Consider the following 17,156-nt stretch of genomic DNA (forward strand, 5'->3'; position numbering starts at 1 on the left):
ATGACTCATTGGTAGGAGGGATACACAGGTATCTAAAGTTCTCATTGCTAGATAAATTGTCCCAACTGCTCTTTAAAGATTCTATTGCTACAGGCTAGTTTGGGCAGCAGTGCTTGAGTGGAGAGAAGGAGAACCCCTATGCACTGAAGCACACAGCCAGTGGAATTGACAGGAAAGCTTTTAACACATAGTGATTTTGGACTTGGGCTGGGCTCTCCATGAGCTCTTTGCATAGCACAATCTTACTTACACGCCTTGTAAACCAATCAGTCAATTGTAAATTAAGGGCCAGATTCACCAGCACACTTCAGCTGTTTTCTGATGCTTTGGTGATGCAAAGCAGCTATAAAACACAACTTCACTGGCTGGTACACTCTGACTTCTTTGGAGTACTGGGAAGCTGCCTGAAGAAGTTAAAATAAAAAATGATTTAAAGTTGATCTATAAATTTTCAAATTAAAAACACATTCTCTTTGGGTTTATCATTTTATTGTTGTATGTGTCTGACATTTTTAATATGCTTAAAAAAAAACTAAAATCTCCAGGCAAAAGATTATAGTAAAATAGAGATAAGGTCAAGGGTGTATGTCTGTAATTTAAATGTAAAAATTATTCCCAAACCAAGCATTATAAGCCCAGGAAATTCAGTTAAGGTTATACTTTAAAGAACTCTGAACACATTAAGTTAAGAAATGTACAGTTAAGGCACACAAAGAGCCTTAACGGTGCCTGGTAATGATGTCATGGTGTGTGTGTGGGGATATTAAAAAAAAATCTAATGTCTTTAGATTCAGTTTGAACCAAAATAGGATCACAAACATTAAAATCATATGACTATTGCATGATGCAATAGTGTCTTCACTGTGCTTTTCTTACCTTAACAGGATTGGATTTCTTTGAAGTGTAACCTTAAATTTGACTTTCCTCAGTTTACAATGCATGGTTTTGTGATGTTACAACATCCCTGTAACGTTTTTTCACCATTAAGTTATTGAAATGTCCTCTCAACCTTAATCCATTTTAATGTATTTTTGTCACTTAATTATACTACAATAGTAAGCAGATTACAACAAAATGGTCTTAATATGTTTATTGTCTTCATAAAGAGAATAAAGAAAACCACCAAGGAAAGCATGGCCATCGTGCAAAAGAGCTGGAAGAGAATTTAGGAACAAATGTGCCATTTCAGGTAAAGCAGCCATTTCTATAATGCAGAATCCTTCCCACATCATGTCCGACATTTAAACAATCTCTGTGTAGTTGGCTGGTTTTTTGGTGTTTTTTATATAAAAAGGACCGCTATTCTAGTGTAAATCAATCCACGTGCCAAGGAAAGAATAATGTACACAGCTTTAAGTGAAAAATACTTCTGCCCCAAGTAAAAATAAGTGCACACATCAGAACAACATCATTCTAATTAAATAGCATGGGAGACATTTAGTCCTGCACAGAGGGGCAGCAAAAGGCCTACACACTGGGGGGTAAAATTCACCCTTTAGGCATTAGCTATGAATGTCCGTTGGTCATTTCCTCAGACCATTTGCCCTGGAACATCTGTGTTAGCATGGAACTATTCAGGCAAGGGCGCCCACCTGCAAGGAAGTATAGGTTTGTGTGAAACTCCCAGAGCTCACCTTGAAATAAACTAAGAGTTGTCTAAGGTTACAGGAGTACCTGAGCCAGTCAGCACAAAGTGGACCTATTAATGCTAACTGTCCTTGAGATATTATTTTCTATCCAATTATTTTTACATCCTACCATTTTGATTGCCAGTGTGCTTTGAGCACAAGGGGCAAAATGTGATCCTCCATCTTCATGCAATTTTTTCTAGTAAGAAAAAGCACGGAATTAACTCTCAAAGTATGATAGGCAGTATCCTTGCTACGTAACACCTTTCGAGTTTTTCTTTCAACTGATAGTACACTGTAGGGCTAATGCAATGACACACAAAATGGGATTTAAGCTGCCATTGAACTTTATGGTCTTTAGGTACAATAATGTGTGAAATTTGTCCTGAGACAAATGCTCTCTTGGGCCCTGATCTTGCAAACACCAGCTATCTAGTGTAGTTCTTATTGCAATGTACAGTGCCTAGCACAGTGGGGTCCTGCTCCGTGACTAGGTTTCTTAGGTCCAACTGTAACACAAATAAATAATCATTGCACATTATTATTATTAATAGTCTCACAGGCTTGTAGTCTGAAGGTAATAAGTACTGTGCTTGGTAGTAAGTGTTAGTGGGGGCGGGCCTTTATTTTGAGATAATCATTTTTAACCTTGCGCATTCCTGGTCACAATAACAGGTTCACTCTTGACTGCTGCTACAGTGATATATTCAATTTTTAAAACAGTAAACAAAGAATTAGGAACTGAAGAAAACAAAAAAATGAAACAAGAAGGCTCGAGCAAGCTACAGTACAGAACCAGCTTGGATCTCACGCCAAATGAGTAATCGTTCTAGCTCTAATCTTTTTATCTGCATGTTTTTTGATCACATTAGGAGCTTTATCAGGGGATAGAGGAAAACATATCCTTCAGGGGAAGCTGGGAACGATAACCCAAGTAAAACACATCTTTTGGAGGAAAGAAAACTGTCAGCCCTGAAAAGAAGAAATAGTCAGATTTTCTCCAGATTAAGGAAGAAGGGAGGCATCGCGCTAGCAAAAATAGGAAAAACAATGCTTATTGCTGATAAGAGCCTCACCTGCCATCATTTTCTCTGCTGCTCTGGTGCATATATGCAGTTCGGGTAGTGCCACTCTGTTGTGTCAACTGGTTTAGAAGATTAGCTGTTGCTCCTTTTACTTGCCTGAGAGCTATTTCTGCATGGATGCTTCGAGGATTAGTTGTCACCATTCCTGGGTTCTTAGATTTCTTATCTGAATCACAAAATGTATATGGATACCCTCCAAACATAACAACAGTACTCCAGCCAAACCCCAACATGCCCATTTCTAATCATCAAGAACTCCATCCGTTCCTCTTTTCCTGTAGGTTTCTAGAATTCTGTATCTTTCTTATTGCTTCCTAACAGGCATAACAAGGACCTTGATGGTCATACTATCACTTTCCTTTTCAGTTTTTAACATAATTAGTTTTTTCACAGATTGAAATTAGTAACCCCAAAAAGTTGAAATATGATAATTCTTATGTAAATTCTTCAGATTGACAGATGCCCCAAAATGAAAACAACTCAGAAGAATGACAAAAGCTAGGAAAAAATACAAACTGTTCGTTTTTTCTCTGAAAACCTATGAGTTTTTCATAATCATCTGTAGGATGTGCACAAAAATTTAATTATATATAAGTACTACAAAATAAAGTCAACTATGAAAGAACTAATGTTATCTTTCTTTTAAATGCAACTGAAATGCCATTAGTTCCAGATCAGTCTCCAAGATATCTGTGGCAAGTCAAAATGTCCTTATTAAAATTATTCAGTTTATCCTATATGTAATGTCCAGTACTGGAAAATATATAATTATATTTTATATTCAGGAAAGGAAAGGAACCAGAATACTATACTCACATTTATTTGCCTCATTCTGCAAAGGATCTTCAAATACATGAGGAAACATGAGGTCAGAGCCAAATAAATGGTTGATGCCTTCAAGCAGATTCACATTTGTTACCCTTAAGGGAGGATGTTTTGAAAAGGTAATTGGTAATCCAGGAAATCCAGAGTCCATAGGGGAGTTTGCAGCTGGGATTCCCTACATAATAAAACAAAAGGCAAGTAAATAGGTCTCATAGTTTGGTATTGAGGCAAAATACATAAGCTGCATAGATACTGTATTAGGGCATGATCCTAAAAAGCCTTATACAAAAATAATACTAGAAGTCTTTGGTCTTGTGATTAAGACACTAGACTAGGACTGAAGAGAACTCTGTTAGGTTCCTGGTTCTGTTATAGACTCCATGTGACCTTGGGCAAGTTAGATAACTTCTGGCTTTCAAACGGGAATAATAATATTTTCCTTCTCCCATCTTTCTTGTTGTCAATGTAGATTGTAAGATTTCTGGGGCAGGAACTGTCTGTGTTAGCACCATGCGAAATGGAGCTCCAATTTGTTCAGGGCCTCTAGGCACTACTGTGATACAAATAATTCATCATAATAATGTCAATGGGAAAACTTTATGTAAAGGATTATAGGATCGAGCAGTCAGTCCTTTACATAAAGACAAGGGATAGCTCAGTGGTTTGAGCATTGGCCTGCTAAACCCAGCACTGTAAGTTCAATCCTTGAGGGGGCCAGTTGGGGATTGGTCCTGCTCTGAGCAGAGGGTTAGACTAGATGATCTCCCAAGGTCCCTTCCAACCATAATAATCTATGATTTTATTTTAGTTGCCAGTTGAACTGTAGCACAAAAATGGAAGCTGTGCATGCTGAATGGATTAACAATTATAAATGTTTACAAAATCTGGGGATTGATAGAGTTTGGGGAGCTCTTTGGGAGCTAAGCTACAAAAGCACACCGGAGCTATTAATAAAAAAAAAATACATCTAATGTGTAAACTGATGACCAACAGAGGGCCTGTAAAATTGCAATGTTGGAAAGATATTTATAATACCATACCAACCAATTAATAAATAAATCTATGTGTACTGTTTCATAAGTAAAATCTTACGGTCTAATATAATGCTGCGTATAAGTTGGTGCTCATTTGTCTGGTTAAAAGAAATTTACTATTGTTTTTAAATGCAGAAATAAATCGTAAAAAAACCCTATAAAATATGCATGTAAATTGACTGTCCATCATTAAAACCATCTCCAATTCAATAGTGAAAAGCATTAACTATAGGAGATAAATATAAGCATAAAGACAAAAAAGAATGGTATACTGTGTACAAAGCGTTCCAACAACCTAAAGTAGTAGTAACTCAAGTGCTAACCTACTTTTTGCTGAGAATTTTTTTTTAAGTTTAACATCAAAAGCACTTTTTCCACTTAAATGACACCATACAGTTTCACAGCTTACTTTCTAACAAGGACTTGAAAAAATACAACTAGAATGCAACTGACAATCTTGAAAAATCTTTTGTGTTGTTCCACTTCAATGGCCTAATGAGATAATGGCTCAGTTCTGTTCTAGCTAACTAGGTATAACATCTTCACTGAACCTTAACATAAAACAGAGATATTTCTAAAGATATTGCCTTAACATACTTCTCCTGCTTTGCTAATCCTGCTATGTTTTTTATTTAAGTGATGTCCAATGTAGAAGAATACAGGTCAGTTTTGAAATAAAACATTTACACCTGCAGTGACTCAATCTACAAGTGCCTTGAACTCTTGTATACAAGGACTGTGGCTTCAAGTGGCAAAAATGCGTTCACTAGCAAAGTAACTCACTAAGGCCCTGATCCTACAGATTGACATGCTAGCATATCCGTAAGGAGGTCTGTGATAGCACGTGTTTGCATGGTCAGGTTTAAGGTAGAGCCTGATATACAGGGATTTTGGCATATCTGGACTGAGTGTGATTTACTATCAATGTTACCCCTAATATCAGGGAAAGCAATTACACCTTGATTAAATTGACACCTTTATAATTTGTATTGCTGTAGCACCAAGAGAACCTTACTGCAATAAAGCATGTTATACACGTATGACAAAAAGACGGTTTCTGCTCCCAAGAGCTTACAGTCTAAATGCATGATGAGAGAATGGGTAATTACTACAAGCAGATGGGGAGCACAAGGCAACAGTGAGATGATTAGGATTAGTGCAAGCAGTGGCCACATGTTTTGTAGGTATCCTGGTAAAGTTGTGTTTAAAGGAGAATATTGGAGTATAATGGATCTGTAGATATTATGGGGAGTGCCTCTCTTACATAAGGGACAGCATGTTATGGAGGTGTTTGGGGGAAAGTTGGACTAATGGGCAATAAAAGCAGAATAGTGATGCCTATAATAATCCTGACTACTTACAGTGTTTTATCCATTGACTTCAAAATGCTTTACCCAAGTGAGAAAGTGGTGCTACTGTGATTTATAAACAGGGAAACTGAGGCATGAAGAGGTTAAAGTCTCTTGTCCAATATAAAGCCACATAGCAAGTAAGTGGCAGAGCTGAGAAATGAACCCAGCTCTTCTCACTATTTTACACATACGCTGTGGTAGGGATGGATGTGTCCTACCTTCTGAACAGCAGGAAAATAATGGATCAATTAAACAAAAATCTGAAGAAAGTGCACCCAGTGATGTGAAATCACTAGTCTGCAATGGAACCAAAGAATTCTCACTACATGGCTCTGAGCTAACTAGCAGGACCATAAGGACAATGGGATGCACGTTGGCTCAGTCTCCTATTTGGACCCTACTGATATTATTCATATTGGGGTAGCACCTAGGAGGCCCAGCTATGGATCAGGCTCCCCCTGTTCTAGGCACTGTACAAACACAAAATGAAAATATGCTCCCTGTTCCACAGAGCTTGCAATCCAAGTGTAAGACAACAGGTGGATACAGACCGACTGATGGGGCAGCACAAGGAAATATTAAGATTAAATGGGCAGCAAGATAGTCAGTGGTCTCAGATTTCAGTGGTGGTGGTGGGGAACTTTCAGTGAGAAGGGAGGAAGGTCCTGGAGCCACATAGATTCCTGGAAGTTCTTGGATGTTTTAAAGGATAAAATGCAAAAATCAGTCTATGTCGGGAGCATTTTTGTGATAACTTCATATATTTTTAATAAAAATTCATTATGGTTTACTATAACAAAATGATTGACACCGGACAACCAGGAGACTTAAAGCTAAGCAATCTGCTGCACCTGTGACATGCAGACTCAGTACCAAATCATAATTTTCAAGCTTATAAATCAACAAATTTCCAAACAGACTTTCTTCCATAGGAATGACACACGGCACAGACACCTGTATTTGACTGTGGCTTCAGAAACTATAGAGGCAAGTATAATAATTGGTTGAGATGAAATGCTTGTTACCATTTTAGTTAATTTTGGATGTGGCCTTAAGGTTACTTTGCCTTTGAAAAACTGGGTATATGAAGGTATATGGGGATTGGTCCTGCTTTGAGCAGGGGGTTGGACTAGATGACCTTCTGAGGTCCCTTACAACCCTAATCTTCTATGTTTCTTCTATGATTCTAGGTCCTATCACCAGTGCCTGAAGTACACCTACTCTCTGGACAGATATTAGTGCAACAAGAAAGGTAATCTTTCATCAAAGACAGAGAGAGAGCAGTGTAGGCTCGAATGGGGAACCCATGAGGGCAGTGAGCACAGTGTTAAGGTCCCAAAAGGGAACAGTGTTCTTTATTAGAGGGAAGAGGCGAGTAACATCTTTCAGAAACCTAACTACCACAGAGTTCGGAAAAAAACCCAAAACCTTTATTTGGATCAGGGGTTGAAACACTGAACCCACTGCTATGTGGCCCCTCAGAGAGCTGAGAAAAAGGTCTGACAATTCAAAGTGTAACAGGTATTCTAAAACATCCTAAATCTGGGCTTCCATTGGCTAAATTCCTTGACCAGCAGTCCAGATTGAGAAGTGTTTCCATTTGGCCAAGTAGGTTTGATCCAGTGCATTGGTTTGTACTGTTCAACAGGCACAACTTGGACTGCTTCTGAACAGCTCTCTTCTGCTTGATCTAACCATTTGGCATCCACACCATGAGGTACAGGCTGCCCAGATCTGGATGACACATCTGACCGCAATGTTCTGACAGAAGATCTAGAAGGAGAGGAAGAAGTCTTAGAGGTTGGACTGAGTAGATTGGAGAACTGACATTATCTCAACAAGGCTGGCACAATGAGTATCAGTTTGGCATGATCTTGTTTGTTTGAGACAGACCTGAGGAATGAGCAGAGTGGGAGGGAAGGCATAGATTAGCACAAACCCCAAGCTCAGTTAGAAGGCATCAGTGAGAGAGCAGGGACTGACCCACCCAAGAGCAAAATTGTGAGCATTTCTTGTTGTCATTTGTTGCAAATAGGTCAACAGATGGAATGCCCTAGGCCCTGAAAATCGACCTCAAGATGCTGTTCTTCGCAGACCACTTGAGATTTCTGGAGAAATTCTTGCTGAGGTGGTCAACCAGCTGATTCTGGGACCCAGGTAAGTGAGCAGTCATTGGGATAATATCTTCCTTGATGCAAAAGTGCTTAATCGCTTCCTGATAGAGCTGACTGGACCGAGTTCCTCCCTGCTTGTTCACATAATACATTGCTGTTGTATTGTTGGTAAATACACAAATGGAAAAGCTCCCTGATGAAAAGGAGAAAGGGATGGGAAACACTGTAAATTGCTCAAAGCTTTAGAAAACTGATATGTAGCATGATATGTAAAGAACAAAATTGTCATACATAGCTGAATATAATTTGTTGGGGAATAGTCAACATGGTTTTTGTGAAGGGAAACCATGCCTCACCAATCTACTAGAATTCTTTAAGGGGGGGGGTTAACAAGCATGTGAACAAGGGGGATCCAGTGGATATAGTGCATTTGGATTTTCAGAAAGCCTTCGACAAAGTCCCTCAGCAAAGGCTATTAAGCAAAGTAAGCAGTCATGGGATAAGAGGGAAGGTTCTCTCATGGATTGGTAACTGGTTAAAAGATAGGAAACAAAGGGTAGAAATAAATGGTCAGTTTTCATAACGGAGAGAGGTAAATAGTGGTGTCCCCCAGCGGTCTGCACTGGGCCCAGTCCTATTTAACATATTCATAAATGATCTGCAAAAAGTGGTAAACAGTGAGATGCAAAATTTGCAGATGATACAAAACCTATCACGATAGTTTAAAAGCCCCAGCGCACCAGACTGCAAAGAGCTACAAAAGGTATCTCTCAAAACTGGGTGACTGGGCAACAAACAGTAGATGAAATGTAATTGTGATAATGCATAGTATGCACATTGGAAACAATCTCAACGTACTACAGTTATAAAATGGATGGGGTCCTAGAATTTAGCTGTTAGGCGCAGACCAAGAAATTCTTGCAGTCCTTATTTGGCGATGTTTTCTCTTGATCAAACCTATTCCACTCAAAGTATACAGTGGGCATACTAGAAACTAAGCTACATTGTAATGTTGGGAAGTATTTTCGTTCAACACAGGCGCACTAAACCATTCTCTGAATGACATTTTCTCGCAGAGAGATGTTGTTGCGGAAGGACCAGACCAGGTGTCAGCAACCTTTCAGAAGTGCTGTGCCGAGTCTTCATTATTCATTTTACTAGATTGTAAGGTTTCGTGCTCCGACAGAATACATTTTAATGTTTTTAGAAGTCTCTTTCTATAAGTCTATAATATATAACTAAACAATTGTTGTATGTAAAGTAAATAAGGCTTTTAAAATGTTTAAGAAGCTTTATTTGAAATTAAATTAAAATGCAGAGCCCCCTGGACTGGTGGCCAGAACCTAGGCAATGCGACTGCCACTGAAAACCAGTTCGCGTGCCACCTTTGGCACCCGTGCCATAGGTTGCCTACCCCTGGCCAAGACTATAACACGGTTCAAAAAAGAACTAGATAAATTCATGGAGGATAGATCCATTAATGGCTATTAGCCAGGCTGGGCAGGGATGGTGTGTCTAGCCTCTGTTTGCAAGAAGCTGAAAATGGGCAACAGGAATGGATCACTTGATTACCTCTTCATTCCCTCTGGGGTACCTTGCCTTGGCCACTGCTGGAAGACAGGATACTGAGCTAGACAGACCTTTGGTCTGACCCAGTATGGCCATTCTCATGTTCTTATGTCTCTTGTTCTTTCCACAAAGGTTGGGCTTTCAGTGTCCCCAGACATGCACATCAGCCTATCATCGAGACAAACGTAACTATGGTTGTGTTTGGGGGCAGGGAGGAGTGGAAATGAGCAAAATGTACAACTGCACAAATATTGCTCTGATCTGCCTGCTGCTCTAGGGATGCCAGGACTGCCAGAGGCACCCAACCTAGAAAGTGCAAAGAATGACAGTTTGGGCATTAAAACCGATTTTAATCTTCCCTGAAGAGTATGGAGACAAGCTCGCATGCCAAATGACATAAGTACAAGGGGCCATGTGGAGCAGCAACTTCAAACATACTTAGACGGTGGAGAGGGGGCAAGATTTGAGCACAGGCATAGCTGGTGAATTGTCTTGAAACCACTCCTTCAGGAAAAAAGCCAACAAACTTGTGGAGTCGAGTAGGGACCCAATGAACTCTATTTTCTGTATTGAAACTAATATGGATTTTCATTTGTATATGATGAGTTCCAGATGATCAAAGAGACATGGTATAAACTGGATGTGACTAAGGACTTGGTCTTCCAATTTGCCCTGCACAAGTGAATAGTCCCATTAAGGAAGACATTCCCTCCCTCCTGAGATATGGCATTTAGTAAATACATGCAAGGCAGAGGATAGGCAAAAGGAGAGAACTGTGTATTGCTAATGTTGGTCTGCTATTACAAGTCTCAGCAACTTCTTGTGGCTCAGCAACAGTGCCATATGGAAGTAGGGGTCCTGAAGATTGAGGGCAGCAAACCAGCCACCGTGATCTAACAAGGGGCAGGTGAGAGGGGAGGGTCACTAGAGTGACCATACAAAACCTAATATACATGACGTACTCGTTGCCATTTCAAAGATCAAGTATGGGTTTCAGACCCCGCCTTTCAACTGGGAGATCAAAAACTACCGGGAATAAAACACCATCCCCCAATTTTGAAGAAGGACTTCTTCTATGACCTTTGAAGTTCTTGATGAAGTAACAATTTTTAGATGGATCCCTGAAAAGGGATGGGAGGAATTTAGATAGTATTTCCCACTCTCAAAGTGCTTAAGACCCATTTGCCTCCATTTAGGGCTTCCCAATCATAGCAAAAGTGAGACAGTCTGTCCCCAGAGAAAGGGAATATGAGAGGGAGATTGCTGGTGGTTAGAATACTGTCCTTGAGGCCAAAGTCAAAAGGGCTTTTTGCCCAAAGCTGATAGAGGATGAGCTGGCTCGTTAGAAGTGGAACCAGAGAACCACCTCCTCTGTTATTTATGCCTCCTCTTTGCAAAGGCATGCTGCCATGAATAGGCAAGGTGTCTGAAATACTGCTGGAGTATTGAGCATATTGTTGCTGACCCCTGTGTTTCCATCTCTGGATGGCTGGGGTACAGATCTCCCCTCCCCCAAAAAGAGCGTAATGTAACACGAATCTTTAAATAAGCGTTGAGTCTCACTGGTTTTCTCAAAAAACAGAAACCACCTATCAAAAGGGGAGGTCTGCTATATCCTGTTGAACTTCTAGGGCCATGCCGGAGTTCTGTATTCAGGAGGTTCTTCTCATTGTTACAGCTGAGGCCATAATCCTCGAAGAAACGTCTGGTACATCAAGCACCAGCTGGAGTGATGTCTTTGCTACTAGGTAGCCTTCTACCAGGAAAGGCTTACATCTCTCCCTTGCATCTTCTGGCAGTCTGTTGGTGAATTTGGCCAATGTGTTCAGTTCACAAAATCATACTTAGATAATAGAGCCTCTTATTAGTTATGCACATTTGGAGAGACAAGGTGGAATGAATCTCTCTGTTCATTAAATCCAGTCTCTTGGCCTTTTTCTCCTTGGGCATCAATTTCTACCTTCCCTGTTGTGTCCTTCTGTCTGTGGCAGTAACCACAAGGGAGTTTGGACCCAGGAGAGAGGAGAAATATTCAAAGCCTTGAATGGGGCCATACTACTGCTTGCCCACATGCTTGGTCAAGGGAACTAAGGAAGCTAGCATGTGCCGCAAGGTCTTCACTGGCTCCCAGAGAGGTTCATTTATAGGGAGGGCAACCATCCCGGGGGCTGAGGACTGAAGAATGTCCAAACATTTGAGTATTGTCTTGGACAAACTAAGCTTGGATGTCCAAGGCTTCTGCAACCATCCTCCTCAGAAGGTCTTAGTAAGACTTAAAGTCTTCTGGAAATAGGAAAGATGAGTCTGGGACTATGGACTGATCCAATGAGGAGGATGACAGAGACTGTGCGAGTGGACCCTCCTATGGCAGGTCCTGTTTCTGTCACTTTGCTGTATCAAAAGCTTGATGGAAGCAATATCAGTCTGGTATTATCAGAACCAAAAAGGACAGTACATTTGTGTCGAAGTCATTGTAACTATCAATATTACATCATGGTAATAACATTGTACTGGTAATAACATTGGATTTTCCTGGAACTTTTTATAAAAGTATCAGATGAAGGATGCAATTAGTAAGTTCCACATAAATACACTTCTCTCCATGCAAAAGGCCCCTGAACATATCAGTCCAAATTCAGCCTTACTATAAGTGGTCGTAACTCCTTCCACGACAATGAATGGAGTTATACCTCCTCACACAAAGACTGGTTTTGGCCCATCAGGCCTGCATCGGAAATCCACATTTCATGAAAACTTGAATTTATCTTAGAGTCAGAGATGTTAAGGTCAGAAGGGACCATCGTGATCATCTAGTCTGACCTACACAAACCACAGAACCTCAGTCAGTAATTTCTGCATCAAGCCTGTAACCTGTTTGAGCTATAGTATCATCGAGTCTTAACTTGAGCACAGTGATATTGTTAGTTAAATAAGAGGCAAGATCATTGTACTAAAGGCTCACCAAATAACAATGTCAAGGTTAAGTGTATCTTATAAATAAGAGAGGCAGACCAAACAAAAAAACCCTGTTTTTCTCTGAAAAGAGATTTAAGATTGTCATGGGTGGCAAGAGATTTAAGAAGTGAAGAGCAAAATAGGTACCAGTTTGTGATGCATCTAGTAGCAAAAGAGGCCAGTGAAATTTTGGACAGCATATTTAGAGCCATCGTTGTCAGGAAGTAGAAAGTAATAGTCCCAGACTAAGATTTTCAAAGGAACCTAAATTAGTTGGGTGCCCAAGTGCCTATGAAATTCAGTGGCGACCCGATTTCTTCATCTCAGCCCTTGCCTATACAATGCTGTATAAAAGAACCCAGAGTACCGTGTTCATTTCTGTGCATCTCATTACTAGAAAGCCATTTACAAATTGAAGGGAACATAGAGAAAGCATAAAAAATGATAAGGGACTAGAGATTTGCTTTAGGAGGAAAGATTAAAAGAGTCTACACAACAAAGTAGAGAGGATCATGCTAAGATTCTACAAATATCTAAGGGTGGAAGGAGGAATTATTAGAATAGTAAAGATGGGTAAAACTAGGGGCAATGGGACTAAATTAAGGTTAAATTTAGGCTGAATACCTGGACAAATTTCCTGACAGTGTTAGGTTATGCAATAGCCTCTCAAGTGAAGTGGTGGAAGTTCCACTACTTGAGACTGAATTGGACAATGCATAATGGTGTATGTGAAAACAATCCTTCATCAAAAGAGAGGACCTTCTGGATCTAACAGGTCTTTTCATTTCAAAGTTCTAATATTTCAGTTTGACTCTAATAATGTTGAATTTTGCTTTACTTGTTGTTCTATTAAATGAAGCTCAGCTCTTGCTCTCTCCTCCGTGCTCACTGTCATTCCGTCTAACACTTGCAGGCTGGGCAATCTAAACACAAGCAGTGGACGGTGCGACATCTTGCAAGTAACCTGAGGAGAGAGAACATAAGTTATTCTAAAAATGGAATCCTGATCCAGAAGGATAACCTGAGAATAACTTGCCTCAAGAATAAATAGCTGAACCAAACCACAGAGCCAAAAATGAACGGAAATGACCATGCTCTGTTCCTGTCCCAGGCAGTGTTACGGACAGAAGAGGACATAAAAATTATATTCTATAATTTAGCACAAAATAGGATTGAAAGAGGAAAGATAAATATGTTATCTGAGGATCTGTAAATAGGGTTCTCCTGTTCTCCTGTGTCTGAACCCTGCTAACAGATGCTTGGTGATTCATGGTAGCAGGTGTACCTTGTTAATACCACCTTGGACATGAGAGGTGAGAGTGCCCCATCTGAATGAGGGTTTTAGGGTTTGGAATTATGTAATTCTAAGGAAGGAACACCACAAACAGCCAAGTCTGGAGAGAAAGTTTGGGCAGGACTTGATGTTGCTTGGCTTCTTGCACTTCCTGTTGGGCTTTCTGCTCCTTCATAAATTGCACCCAGGTTTTTTCCTGCTTTTACTGGGCTACTGCCTGAACTTGCTGGAGTTGATTCTGCTGGGTTTTCATCCATTTCAGAATCTCATCCATTTTCCCTTTTTACATTGCTCTATTAGAGGAAAATTTGAAAAATCTCACAACTCCAGGAAACATATTTGAGGAAATGGCATTTCCACCCTGCTACACAACACAGCCAGCACATGGTCTACAGGGTCAAATCTCACCTCTTTGCAGGGGTTTCTCTCTATTAACAAGGTAACACAAACAAACAACAGTAGGGTCTACAGAAAATTTTTGTCATCGTTCCAGGTTCAAGCACCTTCTCAAAATTCTGCAGGGCTCATTCTAATATAACTATGTGGCTTTTACGATTAGCACATTTTTTAAAAAAAGCAAATCATAATACCTTTCACTTTTTACAGTGTGTTTCATCCAAGGATCTCAAAAAGGTTTTTGTAGCTATACATATTTGTAGAGAGAGAAACTGAGGCAAAAAGAAATTAAAGGTCAAACGTTTAGCTCCTGACCTTAAATTTTTATAGGCCCAAACTGTAGGTGCAAATAAACATGTAAATAATTTGGTGTCTTTTTGTGTGTGTGCTAGTTATAAGGCAAATTACATAAGGCTGAGATCCTGCAATTCTTACTCAAGCATGTGGTCCCAGTCAGATCACTCCTGCCCCTTTAAAGTCAATCGGTATTTGACTGATTGGACCCACTCATGTCCGTAAGGGTTGGTAGGATCCATAGTTATATATGTGTAGGACCAAGGGCGCAGGACCTTCAGTGTGGAAATGGTTGAGGACAAGTTTTTCACTTCTATTTTATAATCTTATAAACTTTGTGTTCTCTAGGAGAGAAGAAGCCAAACAACTGTAACCAGAGACAAATTCAAACCTAAAAATCCTGGATGTTTCATGAAGGGCACTGTATAAACAAATAATATTATCAGGGAACATCTTCTTATAATCTATAAAAATGGTTCAGATCTCCTTTAATATTTGTTGATCTATTTCATAGACCTGACCTATTTTGGAATATTAAAAAGACAGCTCACCACCATGCACTCACTTTCTGAATTTACCTTGCAGCACTGAAAAGAATAATATGTAAAAGCATGATTGCACTCAAATCACCAACCTGACAGGCACTAAGAGATAAATCAACATCCATATTATGACTACAAAACGGTAAGTGACTGGAACTTAGTAGTTAATTAAGGAGAAATTCCCAACTATAATGAATTAGAAAGGTTAATTACCCAAAACATAAACTTAAATATATATCTAGTATACATGATCATACAAAGTAACATACTCACTGGATTTCCATATATTGAAAGCTCTCTAAGACTAGGAACACCTTCAAGTTTTTCCAGTTCAGACAATTCCTGTTCACAAGTTAAAAAATAAGTTATGTTATCACATTTCAAAGCCTCTGAGCCAAATTTATTTACTTTGGCCAAATGCAGGGGTCTTTACCCAGGCAAAACCACTGAAGGTAATGAGAATTTTGTCTGAATAAGGATTTCAATATCTGGTCCATTGACTCTATAGTATCAACACCAATATATTTTACCTGAATTTTATTAAGTCCCAGGAAAAGTTTCTGTAATTTTACTAAAGGCTGTAAATTGTTCAGTTCTCGTAGTCGGTTTTCCTCTAGGTGAAGTGCCAAAAGGGAGTTCTGTCTAGCAAAGGAGCCCTCTGCAATTGTTTTGACACGGTTATGATCCAATACCAACTCCTGCAGAAGCTGTAGACCTTCAAGTCCTTCGATCTGACTGATTTCATTACCTGATGAACCAAGATTATATGTGGGAAGTGAGATGAAATGCAGTTGATATTTGATTGTAGCACAAAACAACTCTTAACAAACACAGCCTGTGGTAGAGAACTTCCCAGATTACCTATACACTGTGTAAAAAGGCATTTCTTCTGATTCATTTTAAATGTACTGCCTTCCAATACCACAGAGTGCCTCTTCGTTACTGTGTTCAGAAAAGGATGAATTTGAGTGCCCAATGGGCCTTCTCTATACCATTACAGCTACTGCAGAGTTGCTCCTTGAACTTTCTCCTTTGGGAAGTATTATCTTGCTTTATATTACTAGGAAGTTCCTCCATGCTTCTAGAAATCTGATTGTCCAAAATTGCTTGGCTAATCTTTATTTAAAGCAAATTATTTTTCTAGTTAATAGTTAGGCTGCTGAAGAAGACTAAGATCAAATCATCATGATTGTTCCAATGCTGTAAAATAGCTGGATTTTAATGACATGGTATCATATTTGTCAGGATCAAGCTCTCTCAATTAATGGTTCCAGTCTTACAAGCATTTACTACCATGGGTAGTCCCAGTGATGTCCACGGAGCTACTCATTGGAGTAAGTGCTGTGAGTGAGATTCTCAACTGAGATTCAACCCCAGGGCATAAAGGGGAAAGAGTCTAGCCACAAATAGCCAGCAAGGAATTTCTTTGGCACAGGGGAATACCCCTGGCATAAAACTGGCAGAGGCATCTTTCTGCACTCGCTGTCCCTTCTCTTTTCAATGTAGGGGTGTGTCAGGGTTGGGGAGGGATTATGAGAGGGTGTGGGGAGGTTCATTATACTATACCTAAAGAACCCTAAACCAATGGCATAAATTAGAGCATCCCCATAGTTGAGTTGAGCTTGGCTCTGGGTTGCCCAGTGTTTGCAGGACTGGAATCAAAGTTAGCTTCCCTGTAGAACATTATATACTGGCTGCACAAATATAAACAAATGCTCTTATTACTTACCCTGTAGAAACAGCAATTTCAAATTTTTTAGCCGACTAAGCTGTAGCTGGGCCAAGTTACTAATTCCATTGTAGCCCAAATGAAGAACTTCTAAACTTTGCATTATTGGTGGCAGATTTTCACCAAATCCTGCATCCCTAAAACAATGAAGCAAGTAGGAACATGAGGCCAGATAATTTCCAAACATTTCCCCCTGTAATCAGTAATTTAAGCATTTCTCTCCCATTATTATCAGTTATAGACACTTTATGTAGGTAAACAGGAATTTACTAACTGGACCAGCACAATAGAAATTATATCTGTCTACTACAGAGACTAAAAGGCACTGAAAGAAATCTA

General features: G+C 39.6%; 1 protein-coding gene across 4 annotated transcripts in view; it reads right to left on the reverse strand.

Moving 5' to 3' along the window:
• Positions 1–17,156, reverse strand: part of LRRC9 (leucine rich repeat containing 9) — an 89,397-nt gene that overhangs the window by 11,633 nt on the left and 60,608 nt on the right. For 3 of the 4 annotated variants that reach the window (XM_032783211.2, XM_032783208.2, XM_032783209.2), the window contains 6 exons: positions 16,818–16,954; positions 15,619–15,836; positions 15,362–15,430; positions 13,401–13,526; positions 3,530–3,713; positions 2,705–2,879 (listed from right to left, as the gene is read on the reverse strand). In XM_032783211.2, the coding sequence (XP_032639102.1) occupies positions 2,705–2,879; positions 3,530–3,713; positions 13,401–13,526; positions 15,362–15,430; positions 15,619–15,836; positions 16,818–16,954 (909 nt within the window). Of the gene's footprint in view, positions 1–1,090; positions 1,593–2,704; positions 2,880–3,529; positions 3,714–13,400; positions 13,527–15,361; positions 15,431–15,618; positions 15,837–16,817; positions 16,955–17,156 lie in introns of those variants that run through there. The other variant, XM_032783210.2, reaches the window with a different exon arrangement.

Source organism: Chelonoidis abingdonii, chromosome 4 (genome assembly GCF_003597395.2).
Source record: "Chelonoidis abingdonii isolate Lonesome George chromosome 4, CheloAbing_2.0, whole genome shotgun sequence".
In the NCBI taxonomy this organism is placed as follows: Eukaryota; Metazoa; Chordata; order Testudines; family Testudinidae; genus Chelonoidis; species Chelonoidis abingdonii.